The 18,029-nt window shown below is 42.8% G+C and overlaps 1 protein-coding gene across 11 annotated transcripts in view; it reads right to left on the bottom strand.

The window, feature by feature from the left end:
- Positions 1–17,812, bottom strand: part of RIMKLB (ribosomal modification protein rimK like family member B) — an 88,837-nt gene extending 71,025 nt beyond the window's left edge. For 10 of the 11 annotated variants that reach the window (XR_007773199.1, XR_007773181.1, XR_007773187.1 and 7 more), the window contains exons 1-3: positions 17,036–17,810; positions 15,580–16,088; positions 9,001–9,223 (exon numbers count right to left, since the gene is read on the bottom strand). Coding sequence is in view for 1 of the 11 variants with exons in the window: in XM_050944248.1 (XP_050800205.1) it covers positions 9,001–9,175 (175 nt within the window). In the remaining 10 variants the exon portion in view is untranslated. Of the gene's footprint in view, positions 1–9,000; positions 9,224–15,579; positions 16,089–17,035 lie in introns of all 11 variants that reach the window. The other variant, XM_050944248.1, reaches the window with a different exon arrangement.
- Between the last annotated feature and the right edge of the window lie 217 nt (positions 17,813–18,029).

Below are 18,029 nucleotides of genomic sequence, written 5' to 3'. Positions count from 1 at the left end.
TCATGATTTTATAGATTTCTATCACATCCTCCCTTAATCGTCACTTTTCCAAACTGGACAGTGCCAGTCTTTTTAATCTCTCCTCATAGAGAAGCTGTTCCATATCCCTAATCATTTTTGTTGGCTTTCAAAAAAGATATTACAATTAGAAAAAGTACACAGAATGGCAGGGAAAACAGAACTGCATACAGTATTCAAGGTACAGCCGTACCATGGATTCATATAGTGGCATTACCTATCCTTTTCCAAATGGTTCCTAACATTTTTAGTTTGACTGCCACCACACACTGATTGGATGTTTTCAGAGAACTGTCAACAATGACTCCTAGATCTCTTTTCTGAGTCGTAACAGCTAATTTAGACCCCATCATTTCATAGGTATTGTTACGATTAGGCTTTCCAATGTGCATTATTTTGCATTTATCAACACTGAATTTCATCTATCATTTTGTCACCCAGTCTTATGAAATCTCTTTTTAACTCTCAAGGTCTGCTATAGATTTCACCATCTTGAGTAATTTTGAATCTGCAAATTTTGCCACTTCACTGTTTACCCCTTTTTCCAGATCATTTATGAATATGTTGAACAGCACTAGGCCCGGTACAGACCTTGGGGGGACCCTGTTATTTACCTCTCTCCATTCTAAAATCTGATCACTTATTCCTACCCTTTCTATCTTATCTTTTAACCAGTTACTGATCCATGAGCAGACCTTCCCTCTCCCTTTGATTAAGAGCCTTTAGCGAGGGACCTTGTCAAAGACATTCTGAAAATCCAAGTACCCTAATATGACTGGATCACCCTTGCCCATGTTTGTTTGACCCCCTCAAAGAATTCTAAGAGACTGGTGAGGCATGATTTCGCTTTACAAAAGCTGCGTTGGCTCTTCCCCAACATATCATGTTCACCTCTGTGTCTGATAATTCTGTTCCTTACTACAATTCCAAGCAATTTGCCTGGTACTGAAGTTAGGCTTTCCAGCCTGTAATTGCCAGGATCACCTCTGTACCCATTTTTTCAGAATTGTCATTACATTAGCTATCCTCCAGTCATCTGGTACAGAGGCTGAATTAAGTGATAGGTTACATACCACAGTTAGCAGTTCTATAATTTTGTATTTCAGTCCATTCAGAACTCTTGGGTGAGTACCATCTAGTCCTGGTGAACTGTTACTGTTTTATTTATCAATTTGTTCCAAAACCTCCTCTGTTAACACCTCAATCTGGGAGAGTTCCTCAGATTTGTCACCTACATTGTATGGCTCCAGTGTAGGAATCTCCCTCACATCCTCTGCAGAGAAGACCAATGCAAATAATTCATTTAGTTTCTCTGCAATGGTCTTGTCTTCCTTGAGTGCTCCTTTAGCACCTCTATCATTCAGTGAGGTCCCACTGATTGTTTGACAGGTTTCCTGCTTCTGACACACTTAAGAAAAAAATGGTTTCTTTTGGTAGCTACTCTTCAAATTCTTGGCCGGCTTGCCTAATTATATTTTCAAACTTGACATGCCAGAGTTTACAGAATCACATAATCACAGACTTTAAGGTCAGAAGGGACCATTATGATCATCTGGTCTGACCTCCTGCACAATGCAGGCTACAGAATCTCACACACTCACTCCTGTATCAAACCTGTGAGCCACTAAAGTCCTCAAATCATGGTTTAAAGACTTCAAGGTGCAGAGAATCTTCCAGTAAGTGACCTGTGACCCGTGCCCCACACTGCAAAGGAATAAACCTCTGCCTATCCGCCCTGGAGGAAAATTCCTGCCTGGCCCCAAATATGGTGATCAGCTAAACCCCTGAGCATGTGGAGAAGACTCACCAGCCAGACACTCAGGAAAGAATTCTCTGTAGTAACTTAGATCCCTCCCCATCTAACATCCCATCACAAGCCATTGGGCATATTTGCCGCTAACAGTCAAAGACCAATCTCATAATACCATCCCCTCCATAAGCTTATTAAGCTTAGTCTTGAAGCCAGATATGTCTTTTGCCCCCACTGCTCCCCTTGGAAGGCTGTTCCAGAACTTCACTCCTCTGATGGTTAGAAACCTGTGTCTAATTTCAAGACTAAACTTCCTGATGACCAGTTTATATCCATTTGTTCTTGTGTCCACATTGGTACTGAGCTTAAATAACTCCTCTCTCTCCCTGGTATTTATTCCTCTGATATATTTGTAGAGAGCAATCATCTCTCTCCCTCAGCCTTCTTTTGGTTAGACTAAACAAGCCAAGCTCTTTGAGTCTCCTTTCATAAGACAGGTTTTCCATTCCTCAAATCATCCTAGTAGCCTTTCTCTGTACCTGTTCCAGTTTGAATTCATCCTCCTTAAACATGGGAAACCAGAACTGCACACAGTATTCCAGATGAGGTCTCACCAGTGCCTTGTGTAACGGTATTAACACCTCCTCTCTACTAGAAATACCTCACCTGATGCATCCCAAGACTGCATTAGCTTTTTTCACGGCCGTAGCACATTGGCAGCTCAGTCACCCTGTGATCAACCAATACTCCAAGGTCCTTCTCCTCCTCCTGTTACTTCCAACTGATGCGTCCCCAGTTTATAACAATAATTCTTGTTATTAATCCCAAAATGCATTACCTTGCACTTTTCACTATTAAATTTCATCCTATTACTATTACTCCAGTTTACGAGGTTAGCCAGATCTTCCTGTATGATATCCCGGTCATTCTCTGTATTGGCAATACCATCTTTGTGTCATCCGCAAACTTTATTAGCACATTCCCACTTTTTGTGCCAAGGTCAATAATAAAAACATTAAATAAGATTGGACCCAAAACTGATCCCTGAGGAATTCCACTAGTAACCTCTCTCCAGCCTGACAGTTCACCTTTCAGTACGACTCGTAGTCTCCCCTTTAACCAGTTCCTTATCCACCTTTCAGTTTTCATATTGATCCCCATCTTTTCCAATTTAGCTAATAATTCCTCATGTGGAATCGTATCGAATGCCTTACTGATATCCAGGTAAATTAGATCCACTGCGTTTCTTTTGTCTAAAAAATCTGGTACCTTCTCAAAGAAGGAGATCAGGTTGGTTTGGCATGATCTACCTTTTGTAAAACCATGTTGTAATTTGTCCCAATTACCGTTGACCTCACTGTCCTTAACTACTTTCTCCTTCAAAATTTTTTCCAAGACCTTGCATACTACAGATGTCAAACTAACAGGCCGGTAGTTGCCTGGATCACATTTTTTCCCTTTCTTAAAGATAGGAACTATGTTAGCAATTTTCCAGTCATACGGTACAACCTCTGAGTTTACCGATTCATTAAAAATTCTTGCTAATGGGCTTGCAATTTCATGTGCCAGTTCCTTTAATATTCTTGGATGAAGATTATCTGGGCCTCCTGATTTAGTCCCATTAAGCTGTTTGAGTCTGGCTTCTACCTCGAATGTGGTAATATCTACCTCCATATCCTCATTCCTATTTGTCATCCTACCATTATCCCTAAGCTCATTAGCCTCATTAAAGACTGAGGCAAAGTATTTGTTTAGATATTGGGCCATGCCTAGATTATCCTTAACTGTCACTCCATCCTCACTGTTTAGCGGTCCCACTTCTTTCTGTTTTCTTCTTATTTATATGGCTATAGAACCTTTTACTATTGGTTTTAATTCCCTTTGCAAGGTCTAACTCTACATGGCTTTTGGCCTTTCTCCCTTTATCTCTACATGTTCTGACCTCAGTAAGGAAGCTTTCCTTGCTGATCACTCCCATCTTCTACTCCTTGTAGGGTTTTTCGGCTTTTTCTTAATCACCTCTCTGAGATGCTTGCTCATCCAGCTTGATCTACAACTCCTGCCTATGATTTTTTTCCCCCTTCTTGGGATGCAGGCTTCTGATAGTTTCTGAAACTCTGACTTGAAGTAATTCCAGGCCTCCTCCACCTTTAGATCCCCAAGTTCTTCAGTCCAATCCACTTCCCTAATTTTCTTCATTTTTTTAAGTTACCCCTTTTGAAATGAAAAACCTTAGTCACAGATCTATTTTTGTTTATCCTTCCATTTAGTTTAAACTGAATTAGCTCACCTCATTGGGGGTGGGATAGCTCAGTGGTTTGAGCATTGCCCTGCTAAACCCAGGGTTGTGAGTTCAATCCTTGAGGGGGCCATTTAGGGAATTGGGTAAAAATCTGTCTGGGGATTGGTCCTGGTCTGAGCAGGGGGTTGGACTACATGACCTTCTGATGTCCCTTCCAACCCTGATATCCTATGATTGCTCGAACCAAGGTTGTCCCCTACAACCATTTCTTCTATGAGGTCCTCACTACTCACCAAAACCAAATCTAAAATGGCATCCCCTCTTGTTGGTTCAGCAACTGCTTAGTGAAGAAATCCATCAGCTATCACATCTAGGAAAATCTGAGCCCTATTATTACTAGCACTTGTCCTCCAGTCTATATCTGGGAAGTTAAAGTCTCCCATGATCACACAATTCCTATTAGTATTTACTTTATTAAAAACATTTTAAAAGTCTCTATCCATATCTAAATCAGATCCCGATGGTCTACAGCACACCCCAAACGCTATCTCAGGGGAGGCTCTAGTAGCTTTCTTCCCCAATGTGATTTTTGCCCAGACAGACTCTGTCTTATCCATTCCATCCCTTCTTATTTCTTTACAGCCTACCTCATCATTGATATACAATGCTACTCCAGCACCTTTGCCTTTATTTCAGTCTTTCCTAAACAGCATATACCCTTCAATACCTGTACTCCAGTCATGACTACTATTCCACCATGTTTCTGTTATCCCTATAATATCCAGTTTCACTTCCTGCACCAGTAACTCTAGTTCCTCCATTTTGTTACCTAGACTCCTCACATTGGTGTACAAACATCTTAATTCTTGCTATTTGGCTTCGCTCACATTCTTTACCCGATTAGGCCCAGACATTTTACCACTAGTATCACCTATTAGAGTAGTATCTACACTACCCTTCCTCCTTATGTCCATTCTTCTACCCAATGTTGTATCCTTTCTTTCTTCATTTTCTTCCCTCTCAATGTTAAAATCCGGTGTGGAGATTACCTGGACATCTTCCAACCATCTCCCCCCAATTCCAAGTTTAAAGGTTGTGCCAGCCTCCATCCTAGAAGGCTATTTCCCACCCTACTCAGATGAAGTCCATCCTGAGAGAACAGTCCTCTGTCCATGAATGCCTCCCAGTGGCCATACATCCCGAAGCCCTCCTTATAGCACCACTGCCTGAGCCATCTGTTGATCGTCATAATCTTGTCGCACCTTTGTTGCCCTTCTCTAGGAACAGGCAGAATCCCACTGAAGACAACCTGAGCCTCGATTTTCTTAAGCGTCTTCCCCAGCCTGGTAGTCTCCCTTGATATGTTCCAGCAAGAATCTAGCCATATCATTTGTTCCCACATGAAGGACAACCAGTGGATTCTTTCCTGCTCCCGTTAGGATCCTCTTCAGCCTCAGGTCCACATCCCGTCTCTTACCACCCAGCAGAGAGCACATTCTTCTGTTCTCTGGATCAGCTCTGGGTATAGGCTTGTCTATTCTTCTCAGTAAGAAGTCTCCAATCATGTAGACCTGCCTATTCCTGGTGACGGTGCGATTCTCCGGTCTATCTCGTTCCCTCTGGCTGCAAGTCCTCTTGATTCCTATTCACCCTTGCAATCCTCCGCAACCCATCCCGTATCCTCCTGCGGCTCATGTTTGGTGTTATCTCCACTGACTCTTTCCCTCTTCTTATAAGGCTAGCTGCTCTTCTCTTCTTCCTTCTCTCTCATTTCTATTTTCCTCAGTAAGATTTTACTTCCAATTTTTAAAGAACACCTTTTTACCCCAATTCTTTTACTCTACTGTTTAGTCACTGTGGCCTTTTTTTTTTTTTTAAACCCTCTATTTTTTTTAATTATTATTTGGGGGTATACATTTAATTCGAGCCTCTATTACGGTGTTTTTAATAAGTTTCCATGAAACTTGCAGGCATTTCACTCGTGACTGTTCCTTTTAATTTCCATTTAACGACCTTCCTCATTTTTGTGTAGTTCCCCTTTTTTATGTTAAATGATACCTTGGTAGCCTTCTCTGGTATTTTCTCTCCAACAAGGATGTTAAATTTGATTACATTATGGTCGCTAGTAGTGAGCAGTTCAGCTACATTCACCTCTTGGATCAGATCGTGTGCACCACTCAGGACTAAATCAAGAGTTGCTTCCCCACTCCTTGTGGGTTTCGAGAAGCAGTCATTAATGGTATCAAGAAATGTAATCTCTGCATCCACTGTGAGGTGGCATGTACCCAGTCAATAGGATGACAGTTGAAATCCCCATTATTGAGTTTTCTGTTTTTGTAACCTCTTCATTCTCCCTGAGCATTTCACAATTACCATCACCATCTTGGTCAGTAGTATATTTCTACTGCTATACTCTTATTATTAAAGCATGGAATTTCTATCCATAGAGATTCTATGGTATAATTTGGGTCATTTAAGATTTTTTACTATATTTGACTATGCTGTCTTTCACATATTGTCCTATTCCCCCACCTGCACAACCTATTCTGTCATTCTCTTACATTTTACCGATATTACCATGTCCATGTCCCATTGATGATATCATTCCACCAAGTTTCTGTGGTGCCTATTATATCAATAGCCTCATTTAACACCAGGCTCTCAAGTTCACCTGTGTGAATATTTGGACTTCTAGCAGTTGTACATGAGCACTTACAAAATTTGTATATATTTAGTTTCCTGCTTTCATGTGATCTAATTGAACAGGACTCTCATTTGACTGTTTCTCTTCAACTCCTACCTGTACACTTCATCAACTTCTATCCTCTCCTCTTTACTAGGATATAGAGTTGCCCCATTTTACAGATAGTGTAGCTAGGCACACAGCACTAGCAGATTCTCTCTCAGAGGCAGTGAGATAAAGTGAATGAGCTTGGGTTTGCCATATTAAAGATGTGGATTCCATTCAAGGCTGCCAGAGTGACATTCTGTAGCTTCTTAGTGGCGTATGATGCCTTGTTCAATAATAGTTCTGTGCCCTTCACAACCCTGTACACCAGTTGGTATGAGAGATGAGGACAGAATACATTTATACTGGATCTATTCCAGTGCACCTTCCCCTAAGCCAAAAGGTATTTTGATGGGGATGGATAGAAAGAGGCAAAAGCAATAGTGGAAGACAACAGATTCATTTTGCCTGTCCCCCATCTGGAGATTTGGTTCTGTATATAGGTGCAACCACAGGGAGGGAAAAAGCCTGCAAGTCAGGGGGAACAGACCACCAGAAGGGAGAATGTGGTTCAACAAAAGACAAAAATGAGGAGAAAGGAAGAGGAAGGCTAGACATACAAGGCTAGCCCAAAGAAAATTTCTCTTCCCACCCTTCCAGCACATTTTATACCACTCCTTTAAAGAAATAAAAATCTTATTTAGGGTATTTTGCATCACCAAGGAGAAACAAAGTAAAAATGTTAAAAAGTGGGGGACAGAACATGTTTCCCACTCTGTCCATCCTTCCCAGAAGCTGTGCCTATGGTTCTGTGTAGTTGCCTTAGCCCGGCACAGAGACAGTGGAGAAGCATGCTCAGTGGGGATAAAAGCAGCAGAGTGTCCTGTGGCACCTTATAGACTAACAGACGTTTTGGAGCATGAGCTTTCGTGGGTGAATACCCACTTCATCGGATGCAACGGATGCATTCTCTCTCTACTCAGTGGAGACAGAATGTTGTGAAATTTTAGCAGTAAGACTCTCATAAATGCGGTGGAGTAACACAGCTTTCATAACAAGTTAATCAACAACTTAAAACTGCCAAATCTGAACAGACTTCATGGGGAAAACACAAAAAACCTCTTTGACCACAGGACCATCTCCTTGACAACTTTCACATTCCTCATATAAATCTCGGAGCATTAGAAATCTTAAAGGTTGGAAAGATTTTGATAATGGGATCTCCAGGACAACTTTACATAAGTGTCACTAGTGCTCCTCTTGTAATAGTGGCATTGTATTTTCAATATTATTTTACAACCCATTCCTTATACATCCAAACATCTTGTTTTCCTTTTGTTCACTATGGAAGAGGTATTTATTGATTGTCCACAATACCAACAACTTTTCCCCAAACTGTTACAGGTAATTCAGAACCCACTAAGGTGTAGCAGTAGTTCAAATTATTTTGATGTGTATTACTTCACATTTGTCAACACCAAATTTCATCCACTCACCTACTTTTTTTTGGTTTTTAAGTCCTGTCTTCTTCAGTCTTGACTAACCTAAATAGCTGTGCATTGTTGAAATTTTGTTTCCTGACCACTCACTATTTCTTCCAGATACCTTTTCATTTTGGTGTTTACACTCATCATATCTGAAGGGGACACACTTTAGTCATCTTTTAATGAAGCTAGAGATATTCAACTATTTTAATTGCAATATAAATCAATCCTTCCAACCCCATGACTACTCATATTATTCTTCTCTGAAATTCTCTTTCAGTTTGCTTGCTTGTTTGGCTATCTAGGCTGAGTTCAGAACCCAACCTGCAGAGAGATATTGATGTGTTACCCTCACAGCTTCTCCTAAACACAAGTAATCAACTTACAAAGCCCACACAAAATTAAATTAAGTCAATTCTCTTTAACCCAGCAATCCTGGAGGTAGTTAACTTTGTATTAGTTCATTATTGTCTCTTGGAGAGAACCCCCTCATAAAGTAAGGCTGGGTTGCCAAAGCATGACCCCATGGCTCTAAAACAGACTTGCTCCCCTCATTCAGCAGAGGGAGAACAAAGATTATCCAGTTGCCAGTCAACAATTTCTATTTGATGATCAAGTACCAAGAGCAATGCATTTATATGAAATATTAATTTAGAGTAGGTGTCCTGATCCTGGCATATGTGCACTACATTGTCACAAAGGTTAGCCACCCCTGCATTACAATTTGCATGTCAGATCCCCTCCCCAGCCCACACTCCAACCTTGACCTAATCCTCACCCAGGTTTCCATGTTCAATGGTCAGTACCACTTCATCCATCACCAAGGCCCGAAAGTCTAGTTCCTCTTCACAGCACTTGGCCTTGAGCGCCCTCAGGATCTCCTGTTGAGGGTAGTCTTCCCTGATACGACGATCTGTTAAGAACCACAGCCTGGGAGCAACTGAGCTGCACATCTTGTTTGACTAGTCTTGCAACCTCTGGGATCTCCTTTTAATGGAACTCTAGGTAAGGGAGAAGATAAGAAATCATAGTACAAACGTTTCTGTCCACATGCTTCCCACCACCCCTCAAATCTCTTCCCTGTATGCACAGCTCTGTCCTTGGTTCAGAGGGGAGGAAAAAAATATATCTATATAGCATGTCCTATCCAAGGATCTCAAGGACGCAGTTAATGTCTTATAAACATTAATTAAGCTTCACATCTCCCTTGTGAGGACATTCAGTCTTATCCCAATTTATTGATGGAAAAACTGAAGCATACAGAGATGAAGTAACCTGCCCAAGGCGATTCACCAAGCCTGTGTCAGAATCAGGACTCAGGTCTGAGTCCCAGTTCTGTTCCTTAGTCACAAGGCCATCCTTCCTCATATACAGAAAATATCAGCAGATTCCAACCCATTCCCACAAGTGCTGTAAAGTACTGAATTTGAACATTGTTGGTGGAGATGATCCTGCCAGGTAACCAGTGAGACTGTATGGATTTGCATTGTTTTTGCTCCCCATGCTTTGGCTATATAGAGGACATCAGTCTCTAGTGACCTTTTACCACCTGCCAACATCATTAAAAACTGTAAAGCAATCAAGAAAGACTGATATGCAGACTGAAAAAACCACTTCATTGGTGTGTAAGAAACCTTCCTTAATTAATACGAGGAAGCATGAGATAAGCAGCAGAATTCACAAAAACCTGGCCTTTCATTTGTTTAAATATGAAGTTTCCTGTTCTCATGGTTGGCCAAAAAAGGAAAGAAAACAACTTCTGAATATGACCTGAAACAGGTACTATCTACCCAAGGACTTGCCTATGCTGAGATTTTCCCTGGAAACAACCGTCATTGGCCAGTAATTGTCAGACACTCAAAAGTGTAGACAGGCAAACCTACTACTCAAAGGCTTTCCCAACCAGCAGCAGGATGAAATTAAAACTGGTCATTTTCACCTTCTATCTGGAACCCAGTGGGACAGCAAGGAAATTGTCAAGAACCATATTAATATCACAATATTGCTATTGCTTTGGAAACCCAGGATCAGCAGCACCATCACAGGACCAGAGCTCTTTATGCAGGAGAAAGGACAAAACCAACTGCTGGGGGAGGGGAAAAACGTGGCAAGGGGCAGGGGAAGTCTGGGCTTATGCCTGGGCCTCACTGGCTCACAATTCTCCAACCCTGCCCTACTTCATCTTTCATATTAGCCTCTGGGAAGTAGGCTGCGGTTGCCTTCTATGGCTAGCAGGTTACTGAAGCTCTGCTGGCAACGGACTTAACTATATATCCTCTTCCAGTGCTTAGTTCAGAAATAGCAGAACATAAGAACAAAGGAAAAGCCAAGTTCAAAAGGTTTCTAGTCAATTTATCCTCCTTTCTGCTCCCTACAAACATCTCCTTACTATCGACAGAAACCGACCACTTACTGTCTCTCTCCTCAAAAGCATGCTATGTCCATTAGAAATGCAGACCCATCTCATTTTAAATCCAGCCATAGAGCATTAAGTGTGTAAAGAATACAACAGACAAATGTTTTGATTTTTAAGACCACGTCAATCAGAAGCCATTACAGATTTTCAGCATGTGTTTCAAGGGACTTGTCTATACAGGGAAGTTAGTGCACGCTAAGCTAGGGTGTGAATTTAAAGCACACTTGTTACTCCCACACTAATTCCCCATGTGGACACACTTACTGCACACTAAGAGTGCTCCCAGGCAGTTTAGTACACTTCCAAAGTGCATTACACTAACATGCACAAAAACACTTCATGCAGTGAGAGTGTCCACGTAGTAAGTTAGTACAGAGTATCTAACATGCACCAGTTACTTCATTCTTTTTCCCTACATAGATATGTCCTATGTCTCTTCCCCTTGCCCCAGTATCAAAACCAGTGTCAAGTTCTCTCACCTGTGCTTGTTTCCTACTCCTTCTTGCTACCAATGTGCCCCTCAGCTCCTCTGCCAAGATTAAACTCTTCCCTGCACTTCCTCTTTCTCAAATCTCTTCTTCCCAACCTAACACCCCTTCCACCCTTGAAAGCTGCAGACACTCAGCCATCTCTTTCCTGATTATTTCAGCTCTTTCTTTCTCAAGAAGGCTGAGGCTGGCAGAGAAAAAAAACCCTGAAGCAGCTCTCATACAGAGTTGCAGCATGACCAGGAAGGAGAAAAGCCATCTAGATACTGTCACTTATATATTAAGATGATATACACATCAGAAATGTCTTAGATATAGTTTACAGTATTGTTTACACAAATATAGATCAGCCTTTCTAGAAATAATACTTTCTCCTTCTACACTATCTTTCATCTGAAGATCTCAAAGTGATTTATAAAATTTATAAACATTAAGACTCATATCCTTGTAAGGCAGGCAGAACATAACTTCTATGTCCCAGTCAGTAAAGTGGGGCTAAATGGCTTGCCTAAGGCCAGAAAGTAATTCACCAGCAGAGATGGGAAATAGAGCTTACAAATCCTAGCTCCCAGTCCTCTGCTCCGCTAGCACTATACCACATGATCACCATCTCTTTCACATCCTAAGTAGGCCAGGCAGGGGTGTAAAGATATCTTATCACCATTATTTTAGCCTTCTGATCAGAAAGACAGTCTGGACTCTTCAGTTTCAAGCTCTCATTAGAACTCTTAACAAATTTTGACTGAGTGATTAGGGACACATTGAAAACATTATAATTTGTTCTATTAAGGCCAGCATCTGAAGGGTCCTGCCCATATTCTCAAAAATATTCTGAGGAAAATGTGCTTCAGCTTGTCTATATTTAAAAGGCTGCAGCATCACCGATGCAGCTATGCTGCACTAATGCAGCTTCACTGCTATAGTGATTCAGTGAAGAAGCTACCTACGCCAATGGGAGAGCTTCTCCCATCAGTGTAGGAAATCCACCTCACAGAGAGGCAGCAGCTATGTCAAGGGGAGAAGCCATCTCATCAATATAGCACTGTCTACACCAGGAACTTGGCCACTATAATTGCATGCAACTGTGAAAAATCCACTCCCCTGAGCAATACAGTTATACACTGACATAAGTTACTAGTGTAGACCAAGCCTCAGACAGCTACATGCAGCATCAGCTTTTAAGTAGGATATGCTTTCCAGAACTCCTCCCCAGAAACTAACCCCACTCCCCTGGATCTAACAGACGCACAGCCTGAGACAATGCTGGGTGTGCGTTAAACATTTTCTGCAGTGTCTATGAGAATACCAAATCCAAAACATGCATGCATGAGGGGGAAGGAGAAACAGGAGATGTTTAAACATCTTCAGAGATCAGAAGTGGCTGAAAAGCTCTTGCACTAAAAGCCACAATGGCCAAACTGGGAACAATCTCTCAGCAGGTGCTCAACCCACTTACCTGATCAAAAGTGACAACAAAAAAAAACCCATCAAAGACAACAGCTAAATGAATGTCAGACTACCCCTGCAATCAGGGATTGCATCTGCTGCAGAGATTAAATCAGTTACAAACCCTCCAGTGACTTGATTATGGATGGAATTTAAGTGCCATCTCAACTTTTAGCTCCAGTACTGCAGTACTGCTGATGCTAGGTTTCACTGGAGCATCTCCATACCAGCTTTTCTCTTCATTTGCAGTCTTCCTCAGGGTACATCTCTACACTGGAATAAAAGACCAGAGGCTGTATCGCAGGCATTTAATTGCTGTGTACATGTGCCCTGGTTGCTATCTTGTTCCCCGCAACAGTCTAGTGGAACACACCTATTCTGCCTCAAATCATATAAGGTTTTATTCACTAAGCATGAAGGGAAAGTAGGCAGATCAGACTGGCGGTCTTTAGGTCCTAGAAACCCGAAATCCTCTGTTTACACTTGGGACAGATACAGCAAAAGCTTCCTATCCCCACCAATACACCCTTGCCCTGCACATAAGGAAGTACTTCCAGGAGCAAGAGGAGAGTTCAGTCTCCATGGACCACTCATTCCTTGTCTCCAGACTAGTGACAGACAACAAATGGGACAATTGTGGGTTTTTTTGTTTGTTTGTTATGTGAAGAGTTTTCCTTTAGAAGATGAGAATCCAACAACTCACTTTATATTGTGCAAACTGAACAACTGTCAAACTAGTAACTCCTTTAAGTATTACTCACAAATGGCTGAATTAGAATCAATCGGCTAAGTGAAGAAGTAAACTGTTCCATAGCCCTTTTCCTCAAAGTGCCATTGTCACAAGAGCTGCTGTGACACACTTAATTTCTTCTCTGCAGGAATGCTGAATGAAATTCCAGATGTTTCACAACATTAGGACTCCATGTCATTTAGCCTCAATTATCTGGCTTGTGATCTGCGGTTACGGTATATTCCTACTGATTACAGAATGGTCTGAGGCATAAGATATTGGAGACAATCTCTCTCGTTAACTCTTTTCTAGTCTTTGGGTTAGATCCTGGTCTCAGTTACATCTTGATGTATTCAAAGCAACTCCAGAGTTAATAACTGGAGAGCAGAATCTAATTTTTAATAGATCTCCAGGTATGTTTGATCCCTGCCAGCTCAGATTTGAGGGATATAATATTAATCAATAATGGGGAAAAAAAAATCTGATCATCCCGAGGAGATGGTAATCAGGAAAAAAAACACACTCACCGCCCTTTACTATGTACAGCATTGCACTCTTGTTTATGATTTGTAACAAAGCACCTATGTTCTCATTGGAACATTATTGGAGAGAGGAAGGGTATTTTACTTTCCACAAAATCATCGTGAATTAGCTGATGCTGGACTACACTTTAAACAGAACAAGTGCCTGTTCCACGATGGCAATTTCTGCAACCCTATTTCGGAAGCCACACCTTAAGACAGTGGGATCAATAGCTACAAGACTAGCAAAGGACCTTTGAGAGATTGTCATAAATAGCAGTAAGGAAGATGGTAAGCCCATAGTTGATCAGAATTATGACTCTGTCAGGGATAAGATAGGGTGGAACAGTAAGCAAAATACCATCTATCATACATTGGTGGAAAGACTCTGACTGAATTTTACAGTTAGTTATTGTGCAAGGGAAGCAGAGTGGTATTTGACCCCATTACAGAACCAGAACTGCTCCTTATGTCATGCTGAAAAGAGAACACTATCAAAAACAATTTTAAACTGAAGTACAAAACGCAGTTAATTCTACCTTCTGTACATAGATACCAAGGTAATCAGTGCCTAAGAAAAAAACTTACAGAAATAGTTATGTATCAAGAGTATATCCAATAAGAGAGATATACACAGATAAGGACTTATTAAAAAGAAAGCTTTTGACCATTACTTAAAAATAAAATTAAAAAAATGCAACCCTCTCCCCTGTCACTACAGCTAAACAGGAATGCCCAGGGACAACCACAAGAAGTAGAGTCCCTTTATTACAAAAATAAGAATTGGTTGCAGTTTTTATAAGAACGTCATGTACAAATATGACTGCTTCAAGGGCTTTAGAGAGAACAAAAGGCTACAAAAACAATGGAATCAGAAAAAAAATAAAGGCTATGGTAACCTGAACAGCAGCAGTGCAATCTGTACATCACTCCTGTATGTCATCTGCCTTCCTCATACACACATTATACAATTTAAAATCACTGCAGGCAGATGAATCCAAAGCACACCTCTTTGAAAGCATAAGCACTGTATTCAACCCCCACCCCCTTTGCCATCCCCTTTGGACATTTGTAGAGACCACTGCAGTCAAGGGAGGAAGGAATATGTTAAGCATATTGGTAAACAGACTGCAGAAGGGTAAAAAATAAAATCATTTTCTTTCTGCACCCCCTCCGCCAATTCCTTCCCAGTATGCCCTCTCCTGCAAATAGGCAAATACTCAATTGGATCCTCTGACTGAATCCCATACTACTTTTATCTGCTCAATCTCTTCCCTTCAACTGAGTAATCTTAAAGATACCAGCAGCCCTTCTCCACAATCCCCCACAGACACAGACATCCCCGCCCCTTTCTTTCCTCATCTCTCCAGGCTTGCAAGTAGGTGATAACATTCTTCACTCATACATCCCAGTTTCTGATCTCCAGTGAGGAATCTATTCCCCTGCCTCACAAAGCTGATATTAGTCAACATTAACTCCCCCCCACCACTTGATCTGTAAACATGTTACATCCATCTTCTTTCTCTCAAACTCAGCTATTACACTCCCCATTGCTTTCTCTGAGGCCAGCATGCCTCTGTCCTTATCCCCCTCTCCTGCAGAGTGGGTGTGTGATATAAACCCCCCTTTTCTGATCCGTGTACATAGCCACTTCTCTCAGCTCCCTTCCCCCACCCTGCTCTCAATCTCTGTGCATGCCTCTCTTGTAGCAGTGGGGGAGGGGAAAAAACCATTGAATGAATGTGGTATGACTTACCAGAGGTTTGGGGAGCAAGGGGTAAGAGATGAAGGGATGTCAAGGACGGGTGCTTCTTTCAGTGCCCCCAGTAACTGGTGCTTCAGTCCTGGCTCTCTCAGCGAGGCAAAGGCTTCCTGGTACCCTTGGTGCCCCCTGAGAAGAGGGTGCTAATGAAGTCCTTTCAGGGCCTCTCTGATCTGCACTCCAAGGGAGGGAACAGAGTCCTGCTGGAGCCCCCAAGGCCAGGAAAGGAGCGATGAGGATTATGTTCTCCTGGTACTACAATGGGTGATGCCTGGCTTGTGCCCCCAGGGACCAAGGTGTGTTGGGGAAGGGAGTGGGGGATATTAGAAGTGATTCCCAGCTCCTCCCCCCCCTCGGGGGAGAGGAGGGTGGGGAAGAGAAGTGAGGATACTGATGTAGAGCTGTGGCAGCCTGCACAAAATAGATTCAATCCAATAAGCCCCTCGGGTCTCTGCTTCCTCAGAACTGAACCCCTAACCGTCTGAGTCTGGAATCACCAACACCTATGGAAAGAGAGACATATTAGACATTAAAAAACCTAACCTATTAAACAGGGAATGAGATTGCAACCTGGAGAAAAGAGAATGAGACACACAAGGCACTAAGAAAAAGCAGAGCAAAAATCAGATGGATATAATTTTGGGGAGACTGTAAGTAAAAAAATAATTTACATAAAATATATGAAATTAGACATCTTAAAAGGAAAAAGTCTTAAAAGATGTTACACTTGGGCAATTGTGTGTTTAATACAGATAAGTCAATCTCTGTATCTTAATACAGGCAGAAAATTCTTTGCTTTAAAAGAATAAAATTTTATTCTACACACTTTAAATATCACATTGTGAACCCAATCAAGACAAAAATGAGATTAACAGAACCATGGTTAAGGTCAGAAGCATGCTCATGTGAATGAAATCACAGCTCCCTAAAGTCCAGTGGTTTCTAAACAGAAGCAAATAACCAAAAGATAAAATTAATTTCTAAAAGGTTTTTCCTTCCACGATGTAATACATTTAATTATAAAATTAATGATTGTACAGCACTTACATCGTCCTTGGCACTACATATCATAAATGCCTGATCACAGAAGTTAACAATATACAATTATCCTTTTAAAAATCAAAAAGGCAACAAAAGAAAAAGAAACCCAGTTAAAAGGGGTTTTTTAGGAGTATGTGATACAATGCAAACATATTAAACCCATATAAAAACACCCCCGATTTTTGCATATCTTTATGTCCAAAAAGGTTTTAATCTCTGTTTACACATTGGTGCACGTGAATATACACAGACGCCCGCAAGCACGAGTGTGTAAATGCAGATATTAAAGTACACAAATAAATACCACACAGATACGGAATTATCACAGCAGACATGAGTCTGGGGTGAAGGACACAGCACGATTTCAAATTTAAGCCAGAAGAAACGTGTTTTTTTTTAAGACACAAACCTGGCCGCTGCTTCAGTCCTCCCGGGCAGGCTTGTGTGTGATGGTTAGAAAGTTGGGGATGGAGGATTTAAAATTCTCCCCTTCTCCGCCAGGGACAGTGTAAAATATACATATGGGACCCAACTAAATCAGTGGAAACCGGGGGGGGCTGGCGAGACAAGAGGGATAATCCCGAGAAAACTGGCCACTAATTAACCCACCCACAGGAAAGGAGGCTCCCGACCATGCCCCCAGCAACAGCTATCCACGGCAGCCCCCACAATTACTCATGCTAATTAGGGCAGCTAATTAACCCCCTCAAACATCCCCCATCTGGTAAGCAGTTGAGCTCCCCGCCACACACGCCCCTGGTCTTCACATTCGCTGAAATCGGGCTGAAAACAATAACCGCCCCCCAGGAGCCCCCCGGCCCAGCCCGCAATCCGGGCTGGGGGGCGGCGCGGGGCCGGGCTGCTGGAGGGGGCCCACTGGAGACTCCCCCCGCCCCCCGCGAGCAGGATTCGCTCGGCGACGCTGGATGAGGGGGGGTGACGGTCCCCCCAGCCCTCGGCCCCTGCCCCGACCCCCGCCCCCTCTGACGGGGAGAGGAGGCAGCCCGGACTCGGCTGTTCCCTGCTGCGCCCCCCCTCCCCTTGCTGCGGATGCTCCACTCGCAGAGCCGCCGCCGCCTCCTGCGCCTGCTGCCGCCCGACTGAGCCGGCCCGGGGGAGTGCGCGAGCCCCCGAACGCTGACATACGAAAGGGGTGGCCGCCGGGCGAGCACGCGCACTGGGCAGAATCCCCCTCCCCCTCCGGCGCAGCAGCGACTTGCTGCTGCCTCAGGTTGCGCGAGACGCGCAGAGGGGCCCGCCCCCCTCCTCCAGCCCGCGCTGCCTCAAACAGCCCACGCGCCAAAGTGCGCCAGGGCACCAGAGCCGGGGGCGGGAATAACCGTCACCCTGTGCCGTGCCCACTCCTGCCCCTCCCCTCTCCTCGCACCAGCTGCAAACCCAGA

The sequence above is a fragment of the Gopherus flavomarginatus genome, chromosome 1, assembly GCF_025201925.1.
Source record: "Gopherus flavomarginatus isolate rGopFla2 chromosome 1, rGopFla2.mat.asm, whole genome shotgun sequence".
Lineage (NCBI taxonomy): Eukaryota > Metazoa > Chordata > Testudines > Testudinidae > Gopherus > Gopherus flavomarginatus.
This window is presented reverse-complemented; position numbering and strand designations above follow the sequence as displayed.